The 24,515-nt window shown below is 55.5% G+C and overlaps 3 protein-coding genes across 3 annotated transcripts; 1 reads left to right on the top strand and 2 right to left on the bottom strand.

Moving 5' to 3' along the window:
* Window positions 1–3,243: 3,243 nt before the first annotated feature.
* On the top strand, window positions 3,244–4,557 carry GCG54_00011270 (uncharacterized protein; the record flags this gene model as incomplete). The annotated part of the gene is made up of 1 exon (XM_045411175.1): window positions 3,244–4,557. One exon carries the CDS (start codon window positions 3,244–3,246, stop codon window positions 4,555–4,557), a length of 1,314 nt encoding a protein of 437 aa, XP_045268233.1.
* A 9,524-nt stretch (window positions 4,558–14,081) lies between these two features.
* Window positions 14,082–14,976, bottom strand: GCG54_00011269 (Hydroxynaphthalene reductase arp2; the record flags this gene model as incomplete). Its single annotated transcript, XM_045411174.1, has 2 exons — window positions 14,082–14,116; window positions 14,175–14,976. The coding sequence occupies 2 exons, from the start codon at window positions 14,974–14,976 to the stop codon at window positions 14,082–14,084; spliced, it is 837 nt and encodes a 278-aa protein (XP_045268232.1).
* Window positions 14,977–20,890: 5,914 nt separating this feature from the next.
* GCG54_00011268 (uncharacterized protein) lies at window positions 20,891–24,020 on the bottom strand (the record flags this gene model as incomplete). Its single annotated transcript, XM_045411173.1, has 4 exons — window positions 20,891–22,204; window positions 22,262–23,780; window positions 23,835–23,889; window positions 23,951–24,020. 4 exons carry the CDS (start codon window positions 24,018–24,020, stop codon window positions 20,891–20,893), a joined length of 2,958 nt encoding a protein of 985 aa, XP_045268231.1.
* Window positions 24,021–24,515: the final 495 nt, after the last annotated feature.

Genomic DNA, 24,515 nt, shown 5'->3' with positions numbered 1-24,515 from the left:
TCTTGATGCAGCTGAGAGAGAATGCAACCTGGGAGTTCAAGTCACATGATGAGAGAGCAACCCCCGAGACCCAGGCCCAAGGAATGTTTCCGTCATCCGTCACCTAACCTTCAACCACGCTGCATGTACTGCATCCATTGCAGACCTAGGAGTATGTACTAATTAAATCGTCGTCAGAAAGTAAGCAGAGCAGTGGAGGATGCCCGCGCGGTACGTACCGCCAAACCTACCTAGCTACCGTTCCTCTGTCTTGGATTCCATTGTTTCCCAGCCCGCTCCAAGCCCAGTCCCAGTCCCAATCCCAATCTCGCAGTCCACAATCTGCGTCTCGCTTTCTGTTGCTTGGCTTTTCAACAGCCCACGCCTTGCCTTGCCTCGCCTCGCCTTACCTCACTCACCTTTGCACGTCTTAGTCTGACATCCATCCGTCCCACTTATCCCACTTGTAAACTCCGTTTCTCCTCCGCTTTTTTACTTTCTTTCCCAGAGACATACAGCTCGTCTCGCTAGCTAGGCGCCCCATCTCGAATTGCCTATCGTGCCCTCGTCTCTTGGTCCTGTCTCCTTACTCTCGAGCAACGGGCAACAAGCAGCCGAGCCAACCAACATTGGACGTTGTTGGACTGCCTCCGTACCGGCATCCGCGCCCGGATGACGAGTCCACCCGCCAACCATGACAACCTTCACCTATCTTGCCGTCCGTTCCCCTTCGAGTCGTTGATGCTCGTCCTCTGTCGTCGACTTCCACCTCGCACACACGCATCTCGCCCTCGGACCAACGCCTGGTCTGTTCCAATCGGCCGAGCCATTCCGCCACGCGGTCTGTCCTCCCTCGCCCTTCACCCATCGTTGCCCGGTGTACAAGGCACTGTACCCTTTCCTTCCCTTTCCTTTGCCCCCACTGCCAGCCCCAGTCAGTGTATCCTATCCCGTTTATTCTCCTTCCCCAATCCCTGCCCCCCATCCTTCTCTGATGCTCCCCGAAGCGGAATCTTCACAACCACCCTAATCCCTACCCTTCTGACGGCTCGTTTCCCTATCTCCATCCTCCCGATCGACGACTCGTGTGGATCTACTTCTGCCCTTTGACCTGGGTCTGCTCGAGCTGTCGCTGCCCACAGATACGCCTGAGCTGGTACGGCCATGTTGTACATGACCTTGCATTGCTTACCGTACCGTAACCTTCGCACCTTTTCCTCCCCTGACACTACCTCCCCGTTGCATCTTGTGTACTTCTATTGCTACTGTGCATTAGAGAGGAAAGGCGAGAGACCTGGATGCATAATCCAATCCACCTTGCCCAGCGTCATCACCCTTCACACACTGCTCGGCTCGCTCTGCTCCCTTCCATTGCCCCAGCTCCCCGTATCCGTCCATTTTACTTTTTCTCACGCCAACTTGGAACGAACCGTTTCTACCGTCCCACGTCTTTGCCTTATCCTCGAGCAGGGTTCCCCGTCCCCTTCCTCGTCGTCCCTGTCCCTGTCTCTACGCTATCCTAAGGCAGGCCCCAGCTTAAGCTCCACTCTGCTCCCCCAGCTCTGGCACGCTCCACCACCCTCTCCTTCACCATCATCACCATTACGGCCATTACCTATCAGTAGCAACGCACAGCACAGCGCAGCAGCATGGCACTGCCCAAACCCAGGGATCTGCACGAACCAGCAGCAGCCGCTACCATCTCCCTCTCGTCTCTCTTGGTCGCTGTCTGGCCACCTAATGGGTGAGAACAGTCCCTAGTATCCGTCCACCCATCCATCCCACTCCGCAGGCAGGATCTTGAGATGGGGAACTCCAGTTGAACCCACTACCGGCAGCATCTTTTCGCCGTCAACGTCCCGTGGGGAACCTGGAAAATCTGGAAACGGCAAGAAACAAGGCCCATCATCTCTTACACGCTCTCAACGTGCATCTGAACGTCTGGCTCCCCTCAAGTATCCCCTCTCTCTCTTCTCACGCCGACCCAGGCGAGTGCCACCTACGTTGCCTGCATGCCCAGGCAAGGCTTCATCCGGCCCAAACCGTCTTATCCATGCTTCAACCGCCTGTGACCTGACCTTTTTTGGTTCTGTTTTGCCTCTGTGCTGAGCTGCCGGCTGGGTGCCGAGTCTCTTCTCCCTCTTGTCTGTTTCTCTTGGCCAGGTTGCCTCGTCCAAGCGGTCGAAGAGCTCTGGCCTGCACACAGAACAGAGACCTATCCAATGCCCTTGGACCCAAAGGCCAAGGGTCTCTGCGAGCGAGCCAGCCCATGTCCACCACACCCAAGAACGGGCGGAGAGTACATGGCCTCTGCATTACTGCCAGACCAGACCAGTACATGGCCCGTTTCTTTTTCCATCTAATTGGTCCGTCCTCGTTCTTACACATCGCTGGTCTCTGCTCTGCACAAGACATTCTCACCCACGGTGGTGGCCTACTCTAATGTCACTCGCGCGCACATAGATACACACCTTTATGTCAAGCCAGCCTCTCTCGTTGTGTGTGTGCCTGTCTCCCTCCTCTCTGCTCCGGGGTGGGTAATCCAGATCTGCTCTACCATAGCACCCATTGCCCACGCCCTCACAGCCCCCATGTACATGGGCTTGTACTTCCTTCATTCTGTATAAGCCAACGGCATAGCATATCTAAATCAGGCCTTTCTCTTTTTAACCGTTCAACGTCCGCTCCCTCTTGTCCGCGTCGCATATCCTCTCGCTCTTACAAGCTCCATCTCTCGTCCCTTCCTCTAGAAACACCCGGACTCTCACTCCATGCTCGTCCCTCTTGGACTCTGGGTAATGGCCGTGACCGTTTCCGTTCCTGTTTCGTGACCCCGTTTTTCCAACTTCGTCGTGGTTCGTCGTCGTGGTTCGTCGTCGTGGTCGTCGTCGCCTGTCTGTCTGTCTACCTCGCAGTCGGCTAGATTCCGCTTCACTCTCGACCTAGGCCGCGATCCGTGGCCCTCGGGGCTCTTCCCGCACTTCACATCGCACCCTTACACAAAAGCCTGAATAGTGCTTGCTAATCCCGACTCCGCCTTACACGCACACGATCATCACACAGACATCTCACTCGCACCGCCTTCAGAACTCTAATACACCTTCTGCCCTTGTCCTTTTCTTTAATAGTGGCTTGCCCCTCCGCCGTCACTTCATCCTCCGGACTTGTAATTCTTTCGTTAGACCAAAAAGATACCCTTTTTTTCTTTCTTTCAGAGTTGCTTCCTTCCAATCGTCGAGAACATACTCGCCCATTAATCACACAATGTCTTCAAGCTCCAAGCCCAGACAACCTCGCCTCCGGGCCTCTTGCGATGGCTGCTTTCTTGCCAAGGTCAAATGCTCAAAAGCCCGTCCCATATGCTCCAGATGCCTCGCATGCGGCCTGGAATGTCGATACTCCCCCTCCAGCAGGGCTGGCAAGCCGAAATCTGACAACAGCGCACCGAGCCACGCAAACACCGTCCACATGGACATGACGGATCTCTCGCCCATCATGGACGAGAAGAACATGATGTTCGCACAGCACCCCGGCGCCGGCATGTACAAGATGGAGAACGGCTGGCACACACCCACCAGCATGGAGGGTGCCATGACCAGAAACCCCTCCATCTCTTCAGGGCTCGCACTCCTGGGCGTCGACGACGCAACACCCAGAGACCACCAAGATCCCACCGCCGATATGTACGGAGGCGCCATGCCGTGGACTCCTCCCACCGATTTCTCCGCCGCCCCCTACCCCGATATGACCATGGCCACCGCACACATGGCCCCCCATCACCACCACGGCCGCTCACAGTCCATGGACATGGCCATGGCCGCCCACATGACGCCCTGGGGAGACGCAGCAGCACAGCACGACGGCATGATGCAATATCAAGCCATGCCCACTCCCAACAGCATGGCGGCGGCGGCATATTTCCCGAGCCCGTCAACCACGCCCAACATGCGTCCCGCCGTCAGACACAAGTCCTCGAATTCGGGTGGCAGCGGCGGCTCTTGCACCTGCTTCACGGTCTGCCTCCAGTCCCTCCAGGCCCTCCACAACGCCTCATCTCCCTCCGCCCCGCCGTTCGACCTCGTCCTCTCGCTCAACCGCAAAGCCGTCGAGGGGTGCGCTTCCATGCTCTCCTGCAACCGCTGCATGAGCCGCTCGGGCACGCACACCGCCGCGATGCTCCTGGCCACCGTCATCGGCAAGATCACCAGCTTCTACAAGAACGCCAGCCACACCTACTTCGAGAACGGCAGCGGCGGCATGATGGGCGGCATGGGCTCCTCCTCCGTAGCGGCGGCGATGAACCAGCTCAACAGCCCCGGTGCCGTCGCCGTAGGCGGCCTCGGCGTCAGCCTGGGCGCCTACACGCTCGGCGGCGAGGACGGGCGGTGGCTCGAGCTCGAGATCCTCAACCGCGAGCTGCGCAAGCTGGAGGAGGTCTACGCGCAGTTCCGCGAGGTGTGCGCCGATCTGTCCGAGGACCCAGAGGTCAGCAAGGCCATGATTGGCTACCTGGGCCACAACCTGGGCACCACCCTCGAGGTCGTCAGCCATCGCAAGGGCGACATGAGCTATGCTTAGTCACAGCTCATCCTATCAGAAAGACAAATCTAAAGAAATCAAAAAAAGACAACACAAAAACGGGTTTTACAAAAAAAGGAACGCAGGCTGTGAAAGGATGAGAAGAAGCTTATCCCGATTTTGGGTGCACACAGAGGCAAAAAGGGAACGAAGGGGCAAAAAAGGAAGCGCTCGGAGGCTGCTGCTAATTCGATACGACCGATATGAGCATTTTACTACTACTACCTACCTACTACTATTCACTTCCTTTCCACATGGAGTATCTATGGGAGTCCGGACCGGCGGGGCGCGCGAAAGAAACGGGTTAAACCAGGCTTTTTTGGGCTATGGGGGACTATTTTGTGTACATTTTACTTTCTCGGCGTCTTGATGATTCAACTATTTTTTCTTCTTCCACTTTTCCGCGAGATTCATGGTATGGCGTGGCGGTGTTTCACAAGACTTGTGGTGGCTCTTAGGTCACGATGCAAGATATCATTCGCTATTGGAGGGGGGGTCAAATGGGAGACAGACATGGACATACACAGCACACACACATACACACAGGAAATAGTGGGCACGGGTATTCGGGATCAGATCATCAATGGGAAAGCAGATCTTTCAACATTTTCGGACCAAAAATCATTGTTCGGATTATTATTATCATGATTCCTCATCATAGCGGATTTCCCAGCGGGGGTAGGAGTCGAAGCTTTTTTTCCTTTCCGTTTTTGCCTTTCATGAGGAAGAGGAAGAGGAGGGGCCCGGTTCATCGGAAGGATGTCGTCCCCCAAACCTTGCGCAAGATTATGCCGTCAGCGAACCGGACGAGCAGGTGGAGGGAGGCAAGCAGACAGCCAAAGCATAGCAATCCCTTGTGTGTGCGGGACGTAATGGTGTGCGTGTTCTATCTACCGAACGAAGTTACAGAATACAGAATACAGAGACGATGGCCAAGACAACATCACTAGTCCAGACATGAAGTGCAAAGAGAAATGTCATCATCATGCCTTGTTTAGCGGCCCCCTCTAACCATCCTCCTCCACATCGCCCCTCTCCTTGCCTAAGAGAGTGCGCTGGAAAGGAAGGAAGAGAATGCGCTGCGCGTCTAAACAATCATGTAACGCCAGATCTGACGCAACCTCGATCGCAGCGCTTCATGTGCCTGCCCCTCCGCAGACGTGCTTCCGTCTTGCCGCTCCTCTCCCTAACTCCGACAAGCTCCTTTTTAGCAACTTTCCCGCTTGGTACTCAGTAAAACAAAATGTAGGAGGTTGGGGGCGCTCGCCCGCTCTCTCTCAGAGAAAGAGAGAGAATCCCATCCTCCCCCACGTGCGCCTTTGTCAAAGTGGTTGCATGCTCCTGTCGAAGTGGTTGCATTAGCCTTGCCGGCTAACCCTTCGGCACTGGCCCCGAATCGCTTCTAGCCCCAGGCACCCAGCCCAACTTGCGCTATTTCCCGCTCGTCGACCACTCATTCGTCGTTCCGCGCCATGTCTCCCGGACCGTTGAGCATTGCTAGCGAGGGGAAGGGGAAAAAGATGGGGACAAGATGGGCACGCACCCATTGCCTCCCATCATCGTGGAGAGTGTTCCCAATTACCTTTCTGGAGGCTTCAACCTTGTCTACTTAGCTTGTGATCTGTGGCTGACGTTGACGGAATCCTCCCAGCTGTTGGCGGCGGCGGCACGGACGGTTTGGAGATGTCCGGAAGGACGTGAGGAATTGGGGCTTATCTCATGCGGCGCTGGCCATATACCATACTTGCACTTACAGCTGCGATATGGACCAATGATGTGATGAAGGGCTTGGCCTGGTTGGCTCAGCGTTTCTAAACATGCGAGTCAATGACGACTGTGACGATTGGCGAAAGAGCGTGTGGCTTAGACTCGGACGGGGGGAATAAGGAAGTGTGCAATATTTTCCCCGATGCAGCTTCAAGATTCCTGTTGGACGACGACCTAACACAAGAATTCCAAAGATTCTTCTTTGATGTTTTGTTTTGGTCTGCGCCTAGCTAGCATGAATGTTCGAGCGGCTGTTTTACGGCTGAGGCGGAACCATGCTAGAAGGAGCAGCTAGATGCCGGAAACATCTAGTTCAGCTGTAAGGCAGCCAGAACGTGTATGGAATTCTCTGTGTTGCAGAATTGGGGCTGAAGGCCTGCGTACGCGTACCGCGAGGCGTATGAGCTGAGATGATTTTGGTGATCAGTCAGTCAGATGCCAGCCGCTGCCCGAGGCTGAGAAACGAAGTCGGAAACACAAGAGGCATGACAGTGAGCCATGCTCAGATGTTCGTCTTGTGATGCTTCATGCTGGAGGCTGTGAGTGTTGGAGATGTCAGAACCAGAACATCGGAAGGATGAACAGCGGGCACGGATGCTCTGATGATGGGAGGATGGAGTTCTGGCCTGCATGACATGAGGCAACGGCGCGGTGGGAGGCAGAGGTTGACAAGAGCTAATCACTAATCAGGCCGGTTCGATGCCCAAGCTCCAGAGCAGAGAGCCAGGTCGGACAACTCTGTCCTCATTGTGCATAACGAACATCTTCAAAGCGAGGCGGCAAGCCCCCGGCCCTTGTTTCCAGCCAGGATGATGTTCTCCCGACCAGAGCTCTGGGAGCTGAGAGGACTGTGCGCAGGTGTTGGAAGAGGCCAGAGTGAATCGAAGCAAGGGGAAAGCATATCGACCACACGTGGATGTTCGGAAGAGCTCGCCGAGGAAACCCGTTTCAAAACCCCTCTGCTCTCAGCTCTGTTCAGGCCCACTGCAGGCTAATTCGACTGAGATGTCGGATGTCCTGACGTTGCAGGAACTCTGATGACAACAGGTTTCAACTGGCTGACGGGGACGCAGACTGGGAGCCGCGGCAGCCGGTTTGACCATTGAAGACGGCCAAGAGACCTGATTTCTTCAGACTAATGCAGGATCATGCGAAAGCTCAAGATGATTTCGGAATGAATCTATCACTGGGAACCGTTTCATGGACGAGGCGGGCGGATTCGAGGCAATGGTAGACAAGAAAAGTTGAAAATGCGACGGAGGAGCGAGAAATGTGTCGAAATCACGACAACAATTGTCAGCACTTGAGCAGACTACCCTGAAGGATCTGTCAGATGTTATGCGTAACCATAATTCACATGGGAATAACCGGCTCATCAGACCAGCGGCTGTTTTCGAGGATGGTTTGACAGCACCATAAACTTTCAAAGTCGAGACCTCGAAACGGTCTGTGATGGTGCAAGCTAGGGGATGAACAGCAACTTTACTGTGATAGACTTTTGTCACTGAAAGGTAGACAGGCGTCGAGGGTTGATAAACTTGCAGCAGATTGCCCAAAGAGGCAATCCCATGGAGATTCTGGCGAACGGTTGGTAGTTGCGCGTCCTTTCTTTGATTCGAATCTCCAACGCGACTGATGCCGCCAACCGCCGCCACCCTCAATTCAGCCCCTGGCTCCGCAAGTCGATTCAACTTCTCCACTTGTCAGAAGTCGCAGGCCGGCGGCAGGGGGTGGCAGATGAAGCAGCTTCCCGTCACCCTTGACCATGCCTCTCTCTAGATGAATTTCGGAAAACAGTATTTTTGATTTGTCGGATTCGAGGCCTTTGGCACGTCGTCAGCTCACGGTCAACACTTCCAGAGCCTGAACGTTGGATGTTTCTGATCTAGACCAGAGTCGTATGACCAATGTGTCACCATATTTCCGTTGGGTGATTTCCGAAGTGACATGTCTGACAACTGCGGCAGAGCCGTGCCCTCGCGGAGAGGGGTGAAGATCTTAGCTGAGCATCTTATTGCGCCTTGCCTAGAGTAGACACTGGCAGGCTGGGCGCTGCGAGCTTGTCTTTGCAGGTCAGGGTGGGCTTCGACTTCGGTGACACGGTCAGATCCCAGGTGGTGGAGGGAAGGGCCTGTCAGACAGCTGGAGAATACGGCGTGCTTCTTTGGTCGGTACGGAAAGTTTTGGGTGGCTGATAGGATGTAACGTCTTGGCCGTGATACTTGGACGTCTTCCAGAAGAGACAGTACGGCTGTTGTCGGACGAGGATGCGGCAACGTTTGTCACGCCGCATGTAGAGACAGCTAGCTGGAGCTGTTGTAGCATTCTTGGCACCAGGAGCGGGTCAAATGCCGTGGCAGCACGAGGCGGAGTTCCAACGATGGCAAAATTGCCCCACCTGATCAACTTTCAGCGCGTCTTGACTTTGCGTCTGTTCTCCTAATCCCGGGCGGCGATTGCGTGGTATTCCCGCCTCCCATGGGCGACATCAGTGACAGCAAAGATGGCCGGGGCGGCGAGAAGAGCAGGGGTAGAGGCCTGGTTAGGTGATGATGGTTCACGCCACTTGGCTGCGCGAGGGCAGCGTGGCCTTGGTGCTTGGTGAACCGTGCAATGTGAGGCAAAAGCAGAGACGGCGAGGACGCTGCAGACTGCAGCCGGCCTTGCCTGGATCCTCAGCAGGGCCCAGAGGTCTATGCATGGCCCAGAGCGAATCGGAGCGGGGTTAGGATTGACCGGATTTCTTCTTCGAGTGGTGAGGGTGGCCAGAAGGACTTTGCATGCGTGATCAGATCGAGGGTGTTGACGTTGCTCATCCCAGGGGCGAATGGGTCTCGTGTTGAGGAGTAGATAATGTTGTTGATGATGATACAAGGCGAGGATGTTGTTGGCGACGTGCAAAGACGCGGGCCAAACGACGTGGACGAGGACGTGGTCGCGGTCGTGGAGATGGAAGTCGGAGACGTTGATCGGGGTGGATCCCGCCTGCCACCAACGGGAAGGTCGCAGTGTGGAGGTGGTGTGGAGTAACATTTCGCGGGCAAGAACCCCTGCCCCTGCCCCTGCCCCTGTCAGTTATCGCCCGATAAGGCTTAGTCATTCTCGTACCTTATCTCTCTTGAAATGCCCACTTAAACTTATCGCAGGATTGGAGGGAATCGGGGGAGGAGCGACGCTATTCACACTTTCTCTCCAGTCACCCACAGGAAGCAGCGCCTGTGGATGGGGAGTGGTTTCCGCAAAGAGCGTTGCACAGCTCACCACACCACAGCACACCCTCGCGCTTTTCCCTCTTTCCTCCCTTCTTCATCCCACGCCATCACATCCCAAGCATCACTCCAGTGCGAGCAGGCACAAGCGACGGACGAAAGCCATACGAGGCGCGAACAAGCGCACCTCCTCGCACAGCAGAAGAAGCAGAAAACTGGAATTCTAGGTAAACTGTGTGATTTGTGACCAAAGTAAGGTAAGGTCCCTCCGCCACTTCCCTCCCGCACCACCATCATCCTCGTCCTCCGTCACCACATCACCAAATCACCGTCTTCCTCCGTCTGACCCCCCTCCTCCCCATTCTTCAGCCATCAGCTCTCTGTTGCACCCGCGAAGGTACCCTCTGTGTCTCATAGGCCCAGGTGACTGTATCCAACCACCCGGTGATCTCACTGGCCATGCTCGGACTATTCTGACTGGTGACAGGCACAACCAGTTCGCTGTCCCGCTGTTGAACCACGGGTCGTCTACAGCGATTCTCCCGCGTCAGCAAATTGGGAATCATCCGCGAAGCCGCGGCTGTGCGACACAACCATCAGCACCACCACCAACCTCAGCTTCACCGTCAACACCACTAGACGCTGCCGTGCGCAACAGCAGGAATAAGCGGTCAGTTACACAAGGTCCAACACACCAACACAACATACCCATCCCCATGCCATGCGCCAGCATGCATACATTGACCTGATGTATCTGCATGCCCGCCTATCATCCGGCGAGGATTTGCGTGCCGTTGGTCAAGTCCAGACTTAGCTGCCAACTCTTGGCATGCAATCGCTGCTGGTCTCAGTACTTTCAGGGCTCATGGATTCATGGATACGATTCAGTTCATCGACACCATGGCTTTGTCCAGCACATGAGGCGCGCCAAGTGGTCAGCGTCACTCTCAATTCTCCGGTATTTGTGCGGTCGGTCCCGAAGCCAAAACCCACCCCGCAGCAGCCAGGAGATCGTCATAGGAGAAAAACGCTCGTGGAATTCTCCGAACTTGCCAGTGGCTCTCGCAACATGGGTCACAATGCAGGTTGTCGGCGTCGCGCTGCATCATCCTCGTCTACGTCTGCTCTTTGATTACGAAAGTTGTCTTGAACCCATTTGTTCTCCCAGAGACGGAATGGGTCACAATAAACCCAGACGAGATAGACAACAAGCGAGACCTTCTGATCGGGCTTTGCCCGAGGGCATTTTTGTTTCTTTTTTAAAAATTGTCTCGGGGTAGTCGTCCCGAGGATAACGCTTGTGTAGCACTCTTTTCTTTTCTCAACGACCTCACAACCTCTTTGGCACTGCATGACTTCGTATTCTGCTTCAAAACCCGGCCGCCAACTGACGTCTTTTGAGCCGTGCCTTTCGATCGCATATCGTACTCTCCGCACACCCGCCAGCACGCATGTCCTTTTCGCCCGACTGTGGGTATGCTGACTCTCGCCGCCCAACACTTGACTTCCGAAGCCTTTGCATCTGGTCAACTTGCCTTGGATTTTGCGACAGGCAACCCTTGGGAACCCCCACCTAACCCCAGCGAACCAGCACATGCCCCATCACACCATCCTGACATGCCATCCCAAAGAGGCTCTGTCGCATTCAATAATTTGACTTTGGCGCTCTTTCACGGGCACTTGCTAGCTCCTATCCGGGACTTCAGCTGCGATAGCACAGCAACACCGCAGCCACGACCTCAAAAACACCGACGCCTGCTTCAATTCAGCTGCACTCCGCTAGATAACGATGGCCACGTCTTGAGAACCCCTCCAAAGGCGCCCGAAGAGTCCGGGGCTTGTGCCGCTTTCCAAACTTTGACCGCTCCCTTGTCCTGCGGGGTGCATGCGATGGGCAGCAAGGCTGACTTGCGGGATGTAGCTGGCCAGCAATTCGCCTGGTTCGTCCGATTCGTGTGTTCGGAGCGAGCCCTGTCATCGACACTTTTCCGCGCCGTTTGGAAATTATCTGGTGGCGTTACCTCACATCAAGTGTTGCACGCTCTTCCGTATCTGGAGGCTTTTTGGCTGTTCGGCAAGCAACATACTGCCGCTACGTATGATTGCATTGCCTCTGCAACCGCTGTTCGGGAGTCGGGATGACGTTACTACCCGTGCTATGTGACTTGATTCACAGTGAAGCTTTTCAACTGTTCACTTGGAAATACACCAAGACTTTCTTCGCAAAAGCTGGATCCTCGGCGAAGTCGCAGATGATTGCCGACATCCTCCCCTCCAAACTTGCAGTTCGCTTTGATTCGCTAAAACTCTATTATCACTTGTGTTTTCATCTCGCACAGGCAGCAATATTGGCGACGATCTTCTCATCTATCTTTGGGATGCTTCAATTGTCATCTTACAAAGCTCCCAGGGGTTGCGGTGCTCTCATGTATGTCAGAGTACCATGGCATTAGCTGCCAGCGGGCGATGGCGGACAATGTACCCAGGCCCACGTCATGATAAGGTGCAGGGGTCTCCCTCCAGGTGCATCCGCAGTAGATATCCGCTGTCAAGAGGGATCTTTGGCAAATGGTGTGATTGCTGGGGGCCAGCCGTACCGTGGGCCTCGGCAGCTCTGCTTACGGTCATCAGGCCAGCAAATCAGCGTCACTTCGCGCGTCTGCAAAGTAATACGGGCGTTGGGAGACAAACGGCGCGGCATACTGGTACGACAATGAATAATAACCGCTGGGAACCCCGCGGGCACTGGGGCGATGCCTGGCCAGACGGTGCCGGGTGTGCAGCGCCGATCCTCGATAGCAGCTGTCATGTGAGCAATCAGCTCTGCAGAGGGCTGCAATATCGAAAATCCATGGCGACCGCAATCGTCGCGTCATGGACGTGTTCGGGCCCAACCATGCGCCGGCCATGCTGCGGGATTCCAGGGTTCAAGGGCCTGCCCAAAATGGCAACAAATCTGGCAGTAGCGTTGCGGGCGGGCCGGATGGAACGGTAAGATCGGAGGATTCGCACAGCCGGATGAAGCCCTACGGAACTGTGTGGCCAGTGGAGCACCGGATCCGGGATTTGAGACGTCATTTGCCGGCCTCCCGGGCTGTGACCGGACACCCTCCGTACACGGACCTATCGTCGCCAGTCATAAGGGATTTACCTTCTTCCTAACGCAGGAGCTGGTCAACGTGTATGGTCCCAGCACTTTTGAACACACGTTGCCGACTGGATTCGGGATTCCTTGGGTGTCAGAATCTTAGTTCCTTAGCTAGGCGCACCGTCAGACGGAATGGTACGACTCTGACGGCTACACTACCACAAGTGCGCGGCTCTCGCGATGCCTCATAGGGCAGACAAGACGCAGAGCCGGGATCATATCTCGAAGCTCGATGCCCGGCGTCAGCACTGGCGGATGCGCAGCCGGCCGCCATCCCGCTAGTCAGCAGACACCACGTTGGAGGGCGGGTGGCTAGTGGCCAACCTACGGCGAGCACAGCAAACATCTAGAAGCCTCCTTCTTTCGAATTTTAGCATCCTTGGTTGACGGCTGAAGTTCCATCGCCGCGGAGATGGGAATCCTTCATGTTTCGAGATGATTATGGTGTCGTTGTATCTAGCTTTGGGGGCTGAGTCAAGAGCCAACACTGCACGACCGCTACCTTACTCCGACAACTCTAGCCTCTCCGCCTCCACAACGGTTATATCGGTAGCGACGTCGGCGTTGTTACTGACCTGGTCCCTGGCGGCTTGGTAGGAGCTCTGTGGCACGGTGAACTTTCACAAGCTTCTTGCGTCATCCTCAACGACCAATAGGTGAGCTATTCTCACGAATCTGACCAATTTCGACGACGCGCAGGTATCAGGGACTTGCGCTATTAGCGGCGAGGAACTGGGGAAAGAGGACATCTTTTGGCCGGTAGCCTAAACTCTTACCATCCATCACATTCCAAACGGCCTGGACCGGCTTCCAGAGGCGCGAAGGAGCTCGCGGGCCACCGGGTAGCTAATATGCCAGCCACAGCCGTTAATGTCGTGCATTCCCTCAGATTATTTACGGCAGCGGTCATATCCTTGTCAGTTGTTGAGGCTGATATGATGCCACCAGATTGTGTCGGCGTCAGGCTGAGATGGCTTGCCTTGGGATGCATGAGGCGGATCAGAGATGACACCGGGTTCACCGAGAGTCGCAACACCATACCACCCATAACCACCAAAATGGCCAGTCTGACATTGACGAAGTTTAACCGGATAAGGTTCAAAGGAGTCAGTTGCGACTTTCCAACATGGCACTCTCAGTCAGAACAAGCATAACGTATCGCACCAAACTTGGATGGCCTCACTCTAGTCATGATTTCAATGTCTCGTTATTTCTACATACGCCCTAAACTAGACACAATGTGAGATTTCCATCTCCCTTTACACCACTCATTAACCGACCCAGACCCAGACCGTTGGGATCGCCAGACGTCCGGCTCGCCTTGCGACCCGATGCATTAAGAAGTCACGAGAACAGCCCCGCACGGATGGAGCTGCCGTGGGCTTGGAGAGTGATGGCATTTAGCAGCCGCCACCGGTGACCTTGATAACTTGGCCTATTTGATGTTGATTAGCACGTTGTCTTCGTTGTGGTCCAGGGCTAGAGTAACATACCGTTGATCCACTCGCAGTCGGAGTGGCACAGAGAGGCGACGACCTTGCCAATGTCGGCGGGGACACCGACACGCTTGAGGGGGTTCATGTTGGCCAGGCCCTGGTCAATGATCTCGATGGGCATGCCCTTGTAGCCGTTGGGCACGTAGTGCCACGAGTTCTCGTCGTACATGTCGGTCTTGACACCACCGGGGGCGATGGCGTTGACGGTGATGCCCTTGGCGCCGCAGTCGACGGCGAAGGCGCGGGTGAAGCCCTCGACGGCGGCCTTGGAGCCGGCGTACAGGGCGTGGTTGGGGATGCCGCCCATGACGGCGGCGATGGAGGAGGTCAGGAGGATGCGGCCGCCGCGCCCGCAGTGCTTCAGGCCCTGCTGGGCGACGAAGAACTGGCCGCGGGTGTTGAGGTCGAAGATGTCCTGGTAGAGCTCCTCGGTGACGTCCTCCTCGGGGCACCAGACCTCCTTGCCTGAGTTGGAGATGACGAAGTCCATGCGGCCGAAGTGGGCGACAGCGCGGTCGAAGAGGTCGACGACCTCCTTGGGCTTGGAGATGTTGGCCTTGAGGGCGACGGCCTTGGCGCCCATCTTCTGGATCTCGGCGACGACCTCCTCGGCGGCGCCGGCGGAGGAGCCGTAGTTGACGACGACGTTGGCGCCGCGCTTGCCGAGCTCGAGGGCGATGCCGCGTCCGATACCGCGGCCGGCGCCGGTGATCAGGGCGACCTTGCCGACGAAGGGGCGGGCGGGGTCGACGGCGCCGGCCTGCTGGGCGGAGGTGTTGAAGTCGGCGGAGGGAGCCATTTTGTGTGTAAGAAGCAACAAACGGTCTGGTTTAGTCTTTGATTAGAAGGAAAGGGGGTTCGTGAGAACTGAAGGAATGTCAAGAGAATATTTGAGGATGGGGAGAGAGAGGGGTAAAGAGCAGGATGCTTGCGGGTTCTGACGAAGGATAGTTATATACGGGCCCTTTTTGGGCACATCTTCACAAGTGACGCTGGGTGAGAAGCGCAAAAGGGCGAGCACCGAGACGCATGTCCGTCCGGGCGGGGCGCCGCACCTCCGCCCGGGTAGCGAAACACCTTGCATTGGGGGTGGGCTCATACTAGGATCGGGCCCCGGGGGAAAGAAGGACACACACCCAGCAACAGCAAAAAAAGGGCGCGACGGCTAGCCAGACAGACGCAGAATAGGAGCTAGGACTGGGCAAACGGTGCGGATTTAGAAGGGGGAGGTCCACGCGCTTTCGCGGCGCTGGCGAGAGGATTGTCAAAGTCCGGCGTCTTTCACGACGCCACTACGGGAGCGTTCACGCCCATCGCCATGGCACTTGCTCAGGGCTGCAGTCTGCGGGCAACCCTTCTTTCGCGATGCCTGTGTGTCTGCAGGAGAGCTACTAGATTGAGCGTCGGCTGCTATCTTGTCTGTTGAATGGCCAACCAAAGTCTGCTGAAACTCTGCTTGGAGCAGAATTGGTTTTGGTGGGATGCATTCACTGTGTGTTTGTCTCCAGGAGCGAGAGCTTACAATAGGGGCCCGGGTAGCTAAGCTAGTTACCTATTCGGAGCTGGTCGACGCCCGGAGTAAGGGGCGCCGGAGCAGCAGTTGGAATAGTCCAACTCCGCGTACACCCATTCATTCCAGCTCATCCTCCGCAGAGCTCGTTTCTTTTTTGAGAAACCCTCCAAAAGCGCGCGAGCCACTTACGACGTTCGGTTGCCATGGGCACTACTTTGCCTGCGTTACCAGACATGGCGATGGGCGCTTCAACTGAGCCGAACCGCACTGTCGAAGCGGTAGCGTCGCGTCTAAGGTAGTGGGCAGAGCTAGCCACCGGGTACCTTGGGGACCAACGTCAGGGCGAGGGCGCGCGGCGTCAGGGACTCACTCGGTGGCCCCACCCCGGCCGTCCCTCTCCGCGGAGGGGCCCTGTCCCCGCCCCCAACGGAGGTCCGGTTGCCTGTCCAGGGGCAGATGTATGGCAACACAATTCCATAGAGCTGCAAATCCCGTGACTTTGGCAACGGCTGTCCGTCAAATGTGTCTTGATTGTCTGAGTCGCGTCGATTGCCGTAAGCGCGAAGGCACGAACGTCTGCGGCTGGGAGCTTGGTTCGGGAGTTCGTGCCGTCCGAGATGGGCGAGGATGGAAATGGGAGGATTTCGGTCTCACCTTAAGGACCTTCACGGCCTTAGTCAGCGGTCAAACGTGTGGTCAAGTAGCAGATTATGTAATTCTTGGACACTCTTCCTTCAAAGAGCTTCAGATTTCTTGGCGGTATAGTTCTTTTGGTTATTATACAACAGGTTCTTATTGTAGTCTGGTGATTGAATCTTTTAGGAAAGGCTGGGTATCTTAAAGGTCAACTGTAGGTGACGCGCCACCATGAATATGCTCTCTACTGGACTGTGTTGAAGCCTACGTTCACCACTAATGGATGGTTGGCACAATCCTGGATGTCATGTCAAACTTGACAGCCGTTTGACTGATTTGTGGATGAAACACGGCTGAAAGGCGACTGGCGAGTCCTCTTGGTCTAACTACCTGTTCTGATGTTGTGAGGCCAACATCAACCTACCCCTGGACGATATGAAAGCCAGGAGAAGGTAGAGATGATCGTGTTCGTCAAGACTCGAGCCGCAAAATGGCTTCATTACAAACAAAGCTCCATGCAGCTTGTTCGTCCCAACAAGCAGCGCATCTCCCACGGATCATTCCATCACATCTCGCGTCCCGAGCTGTCGGGAGACGAACTCGCCGCCGACGAAAAGGCGAACTGCGCCGCGTAGGACACACAGCGCAAGGCCGGTCATCTCACAGACGTCTTAGCGCCCAGACGCGCGTTGCCGCTGCCAAATCTTCTCTTTCCTGTGCGCCGGGTCGCAGATCCGGAACATGCAAGATGGGCGGCGCATCGACCCTGCCTCGGCCTCGGCCTCAACTTCGACGGGCCGAGGTGATTTTGATCGCCAAGAAAACAGTAGAGAGGCTTGTACTTGGCTTCTTATGACAATCTTGACGTGTTTTACCTATTCCCCATGTTGATGGGGGGATAGGCCAGGAGCTATGGCGGAGAGTTTGATAGACACTTGGGCACATCCCACCCGCGTCTTGAGGTTCTCCAATCGGGTTGAGAGACTCAACTTGTGCTCACATTGGGCAGAAAATCAGAATGACAATCGAGATCGAACAACTGTTTGGAAATTCGTGATGGCCCATCAGACAAGTCATCGATGATTCGGCCAAGAACGGTCAGGATGCGATCACGGCCTGTGTACCCATTGCAGGATTGCTGGAACCATCTTCTTGAAGGCGGCCGTATTCGTGTTTTATTGGCTGTGCTTAGGGCCTGGTATTCATCGTCGCTCAGCGGACCGTCCCTAGCACGTCTGCGTCATGGGTGTACGTAAACATGCAGCTGGCCCACCCTCTCCCGCAGAACTGGTGGTCCTTCGCCAGCCCTAGAACAACTTTGTCTCGTTCGGGCAGTCAGTTCGGGGCCCTATACCTCCTTTCATATTGGAAGAACGGACTCGTGCCGGTATTGCCAACGGTCCCAATCTATAAGGACGACGTATTCAGATGCTGCGTGAACTATCTCGTATTCCGTTCAGACTAATCACCAACCGAACCCGTCGCTATCGCTTTCGAGTCCTCACAACAGTGCAAGCCGCGGCCCTCCCATCGGCTCCGAGACGTCTCTTTCGACGGCCCCGTGACGTTCATCAACATCCTCCACACGCATCATGTGCCAGCCAAGGTCGCAGAATACGAAAGCATCCCGAACATCTTCACGACTCGAACCACCCATGGGGACCCAAGGAGAACCATGGTGATCTTCAACAAGGACAGCGTCGGTGAGCAAAGAGGAGCAAAAAGAGACTTCTCATCAAGCTTAAAAGGCCCGCGGTACGCCCCCACCATTTCGGTGTGTAGGGCCGCGCCAACCGCCCGTCACCGAACACGTCGCGAAACCGTCCAATGGTCTAACACCGAATGCGAGGGACACGCAACGTTTCTTGTTGTCTGCCGTTTCCGGACGACCCTACTCGCCCATCCGGCAAGATGTGGGCCTTCCTCCCCCGTCCCCTTCTCCTCGCCGGTTGGCCCTTTTTGTTTCCCTGGCCCCCTCTCTCCCCGCTTTGCCGAGTTCGTAACGTCAAACCCGAACTACACCAACCTCAGAGACATCGGACGAAGATGCCACATACAGGGCGCGATGTACGTTTCCCCTTGGCTTTCCCTAAAAGTCCTTCCCGCCCGCACCGGAGTTTAAATCCGGACCAGGTCCAACCTCGGGCCGGACTATTCCCTCAGCCCGCTGCCCATCCTAGCTATTTGCCGCGGATGCGGTCGTCTCTTATCAAGAAGCAACCCGGACACACACCTCTGCACTAACTTTGTCAAGTCACCCTCACGTCAAAAAGAGTCTGTCAAAACACTTCGGGTTTGTCATGGGAAGCAACGCGCCCACCACTAAACCATCCATCCACCCACCCGCCCCCCGTCAAGTCAAGTGTATACCGAAAAGCCGACCTACGCGCGCCGCCGCCCTGTCTATCATGAACCTTCTTTTTCTTCCCCTTACCGCATATTACGCCACTACCCAAAAAAAAGACGGGACGAATTGATGCGGTTGCGGGCTGAAGACGAAGACCGCTCCTAGAACTGCCGCGCCGACATGCCTGAATCAAGAAACCAGAGCCACCTTTTACCTTCCTTTCCATTTTGTGAAACACAAGTTACTAAGAACCCCTTCGTAGTCGAACCACTCGAATCGGGGCTTTAATTCGGGGCGGCACACCACGCACGCAGCATGCGTTCGTCGGTCTCGGGGTTCTCGGTGTAGGCGCTCTTGCCGTCTTGTGCGAGGGTGTATGTTTCTGACTGTGTAAGTGTACTTTGGGCGTAGCTTGTGTGACCGCTCTGCCGTGCAACCTCGACCAAAAGAAGCCGCTTACAATCCCGCCATATCCCACGTTTACTGTCCGTCTCCCGCTGTAGGCAACCGGCCGTCCCGGGACATCGCCAAGAGCACAGATGGCGTTGAGCAAACCCCGTCTCCGCGCTCCGCGGTTATGTCCGCTCCGCTCGCCTCGAAAGGCAAAGAAACCAAACAAAAACGCACAATGCCATAGCTGTCCCGAGCACTCGCGCACGTCGCGACCGTGAAACGCCCAGACTCTCTCTCTCTTGCGGTGACGTTTGTCTGCTGTCACATCCACACCTAGCTCACCTTAAGGTACTGCACACCCACAGGCCCCTTGGTGCCTTGTCCAATGCTTGTCATGCGTGTCTGCTCTGCAGATCTCCCTTGTTTAGCTCCCGTCCCTCAAGCGGGCAAACAACGAGTCCCCAGTCTCGGGTGATGTTCCCCTCGTGGGCATCACCGTGTTTGGGTAGAAGGGGACACAACCCTTCACCTTGTCAACTGCTTGTATTTTTCCCCTTCCTAGGATGGCGGGAGTTGGCGGCGAACCAGGGGGCCCCTCCGACTCGCAACTGCCCTCGTCCCTTGAAGAGGCCCCGAATCCCGCGGCGTCCTTGTTCTGGCTCTCCCACCCGACGTCCCCGATACGTCCCAGGAGACTGGTTCGCAAGGACAGAAGACAAAAGAAAATACACCCAGATAAACGTCGGACGACTATTCCGCGCGCGGACGTGCCGATAATCATCAAAAGGTTCAGCAGGGACGGGGCGGCACATGAAGAAAAGGCGCAAGTGGTGTGGTTCAACGAAGGACATCCTCCCTCCCTGCTCACCCATCTGCCGTTCCTCGGGAGGACTTTCTAGATCAAGTCTGCTGCAGACTAGGGTTTTGTAAAAGTTGCGAAGACAGACAGAAACCGAGAGCCACTTTCGTAATACTTCACATGTTTTGGCTTCTGCGTTGCATGCCCTCGAAGCCATGAGAATCACGAGATTTAAGTTGCCCATCACGCATGTCACATGCCCCTCCTACTCGTCAACATTCCAAACGTCGACGTATGCGGTTTTCATCCCAACTCCCGCCGTCGGTTGCGGTTGTGTACAATGATGATTTTTGATCACGCCGCCCATGTGTAAGCAAGGCACGAAGAGGTGTACCACATGAGATTCTCCATGCGACAGACTTCATCCACTGCGCCTATCACGGCACACAAACTGGTCATTTTATCGCTCACACGCGTCACTCACAGCGAAGACTGGATTTGACAAGTTAAAGCTTGTGAATTGGTGCAAATTGTTTTTTGCATCGACAACTAACGTACATGATGCTTTCAGAAGTGAAGGCCCTCCCTTATCGTGACCAGTGGCCCGAGGTATCTATTTGATCCGAAGTTTCCCAAGCAAATAAAATGGAAATGATGGATTTCTCAAATCAAACTTTGTCGTTGCGTTATCTGCAAAACGCCGCTAGCCCTTAGTGTGTGTGTGTTTCCCCCTTTTCATCAGATGAGGCAATGCTTGCTTTGCAGAGGCATGCGTCGAGTTGTTTCCCCGAAAATGCGCGCAATGTGTGTCGTTAAGGCCGTAGACGCCAGTGAAGCAATAGAAGATTGTACAGGTGGGAAAGAGATGGAAGCCCACCACCAACAAAAGTATCAACATGATCCATATATCCAGAGTGTATGTGTGAGAGACAAGATAGAAATGACATGAGAAGAAGAGAAGACCACTTTTGAATGGGGCATTAAAAGGAATGGATGGATGAATTGTGAATGAAAGGAGTGACACCTCATGCGGTTGTGGTGGCACTGAGATCGGTAACGTTCCAGTTGTTGTTAAGGGTGATGAGCTTGCGCTTGATACCGTCGCCAATGCGGCAAGTGACGCCTTCCTCGATGGACATCACGCCGTATCCGATAACCTCGGATGGCTTGTCCAAGCCCATGGTGGTGCCGTCGCGGCGTGTGAGGACCGCCACACCATCTCCTCCGCTCCAGAGGTAAGAGATAACTGCTGGGTCCTCAGGCGTGACTTGGTCGATGGCGACGATGTTGCCGCTGCCGTGAGGCTGTGAGCTTGTAGCCGCATTTGAGGCGCCAGCGCCGCTGAGCTGTTCGGGGCTCTGAGCCTGGTGTTGGGAGGCGGGGGAAGATGAGCCTGGGGCCTGAGAAGCCTGCTGCGCCTTTTGGAAGTTGGGGTCAAGGCGAGCGATGCTGTCGGCCCAGAGAATGAGGGTGGCACGGTAGACACCAGCGGGCCACCAGCACGGGCGACGGTCGGCAGGCATAGAGCGCAGGAGGCGGAGGACTTGGCCGCTGTGGAAGATAGCCTCCTCGCGGTTGTAGACGCAGCGCTTGTGGCGCAGGCTAAGCTCCCAGTACGAGCCGTCAAAGCCGTCGCGGCGGGCGAGGCGCTCGATCTCGGGGAAGTTTGTAACAGCATTGAGTGAGATGAGATGGTAGAGGACCAAGTTGCATCGGGTGGTGCCGCAGTCGGGGTTGTTCTTGGACGCGACCATGGTGAGTTCGTACCATTTCTGCAAGAGTGCTTGGACCTCTTCGAGGCGAAGCATGGTGCTTGCCTTGGTGACAGTGCGCGAGGTTGCTCGGCGGGTAGAGAGGACGTCAGAGAAGCAGGAAAGCATCTGCCTCAAGTGGCAAAGCAGGCCCTGCAGAGGGTGGAGGAGGAGGCGAAGTTGCTGGGGAGACAGGCTGCCCTGGCGGCGGGAAAGGTTGTCGTGAATGAAGTCCTGGAAGAGCTCACACAATGAGGGGGTGAGGGATGGGCTGGAGAGCAACTGGGGGTTGACATTGGCTGTGCAGCCGTAGAGATTCTGCACGTTGGCAAACCATTGCTCCGAGTTCGAGGACAGCCAAAGTGACTCGGGGCTGGGAAGAGGGCATTGAAGATCCGTGATGGCCAGCTGAGGCGGGGTATCGTGGAAGAGACTGAGCTCTTGGTCAGCCATAACCCAGTTGTAGACCAGTCTGTTCTGCATCTCGCGATGCAACCAGGCGCGCCATTGAAGTTCGGTGCTGGTGGTGCTGTTCAAGGTTGGGATCATCGATGGCTGGGGCTCCAGCATGCCAGCGTGTCTCAACATCTGTGTTCATGTCAGCATGTGCATACATTGGTTGATGAGAAGGCTGTGGCTGCTTACCGACAGGTACATTCCCCTCTGGCCCATCGAGATGTCCATCAACCACTTGTCTCCACTCCAAGCACCGAGCAAGGTGAAGAGAAGAGCGCATCGAAGAGCAATCGGGTCAGCTGAGAGCTCGACATCCTTTTCGATGATGTCGAAGAGCGAAATGCGACAGGTTTCTGTCAGGCCGGCGGCGAGATATCTGGCCTCGGCGCTCGGTACGTGCGATGCACCCTGTGCGATCATCAACAGAACAAGCAGAGTTGACGCTTGGTTGTTCAGAAGCATCTCGTTAGGGTCGACGCATCCAGCGACGATGAGAGGGTAGTAGTAGTGAAGGCTACGGACGTAGCTGCGGAGGAAGTACTCTAGGATCTTGGTAGGAGGCAGGACGAGGAAGTTGAACTCGCTGGGGGTGGCGTAACCGGTCTTGGAGTACCCGTTGTTAAGGCCACTGCGATGGATCTCGAGCGCCTTTTGGAGGAACGACTGCGTGATGGCCAGCATCCGGTCGCGGGTGCGCGAGGTGAGAGGGACGACAGACGCATCCGTCGCATCCCAATCGACGTTCTCCAAGTACTTCTCCAGAGAGCTCCAGGTACTGTCTTCCTTCGACTTGCGCTCGAGGCACTCGAGGTGGACGATCGCGGTTCGCGGGCAAGTACCAGAGTAGATGGGGGGATTGCAGCGAGCGAGAGGCCATGAATCTTCGGCGGCGATAACAACCTCGAACTCAGGAATCATCGAGTCATTCATCATGCCCATGACAGGCTCTGCCGGCTTCATTGTCGTGTCGAAGTCAGCAGTGGACATGATGCTGGTACTCCTAGTGTGAATTGATCCCCGCGATGACGAGGCGGTCATGGGCTCTGAAGCTGAGGTCGAGGACATGTCGCTCAGCTCAGTGAAGCTTGGCATCGTCATGTCAGGGCGCGAGATGGGCACCTGGTTGTACATGTCAAGCTCCAAAGGATACTCGGGCCAAACCATCATGTCTTGGTAGTTTGTCTCCGGGGTGATGAAGTCGTTGTTGAGCTGCATGAACTCATCGAGTCCTTCGATCCTGCTGTGAGGTGAGGGGAACTCGTTGGGGCTGCTGTGTGATTGAGGAGGAGAGCTCTTCTTCATCTGAGCCTCGACCATGCGAGGGTCCATGGTCGTGATGGGCGATCCTGTCGACATCTTTCCGGGAGAATCTTGCTTGGGCAATGTCGGGTCCAGATCCATGAAGGCGACTGGCTGGGCTGGTGGTGGTTGGGGAACGGTGGGCATCATCTGTTGTTGGAATGCGGCGCTGGCCTGGGCGGCTCTGACGGCAGCCTTGGATGACCTCCTCGCGAATCTTGCTGCGCATGGCAGGTTCTTCTCTGCGCATCTCGAGCATGGTACTCTCTTATCGCAACCCGTCTTTGCGTTGGCGCAGTTCTGGCAAGCAATAGGGGTTCGGCCGGCCACGGTGGGAACACCACCGGGCAGAGGCTCCATGGGGTCTCGTGCCTCATGGTATGTTGAGTGATGTCTTTGGAGGAGGTCTCTGTTGTGTTGTAAGTGAGTGATTGTTTACGCGGGGTTATCAGAAACCACTAACCGTCTGGCGAAGGAAAGCTGGCAAGCGCTGCAGCGATGAGGCTTGACATTGGTGTCTGGGAAAGTGAGGTTAGCCTGTGTTGCTTCCGTGGAGTGGAAGCGGGAGTGACGACGTACGGCTAGGAATGTGTCTCTCCAGGTGCTCCTTCCTGGTGAAGGACTTCCCGCAGTACGCGCAGAAAACCATTGTCACAGGCGTGTCTGGACAGTCGCAAGAGGCGATTGAGAGTCGTAGAGTTATACGAAGGATATCATCAAGCTGCAAACAGAGGGCAGGGTATCTTGAGGGCGCTCAGATTGCGGTGGTTGAAGTGTGTGAACGGATCGTTGAGAGTACGACTCGGGATGATGCGCACGTTTGGGTATGAGCTCGATCGAAGTGCCGAAGATTGGGCTGGTGTTTGGGTGAAGATGCAGATGAGAAGATTTGAAGAAGCAGGAGAGAAGGTAAGGGCTGAATAAGAATGGCCCGGCGGAATGGTCCAAGGTGTAAGGTTCGGTAAGGCAATGCTCGAGTGTGACGATGCTGATTAGGTTTCTGGACGAACTTGCATCCAAGATATCGTTGCCACCGAATGTGTGAGAAATTCGAACAAGTGATACGAAAGAAGAGTTCCTTCAGGATCCGACAACAAAGATGCAGGACGGGTGGACGGTTTTCAAATATATCACAGAAGCAAGT

This window comes from Colletotrichum gloeosporioides, assembly GCF_011800055.1.
Source record: "Colletotrichum gloeosporioides strain Lc1 chromosome Unknown consensus_17, whole genome shotgun sequence".
Taxonomy (NCBI): domain Eukaryota; kingdom Fungi; phylum Ascomycota; class Sordariomycetes; order Glomerellales; family Glomerellaceae; genus Colletotrichum; species Colletotrichum gloeosporioides.
Note: the sequence above shows the minus strand (reverse complement) of the source record. Positions and strands in the feature narration are given on the sequence as shown.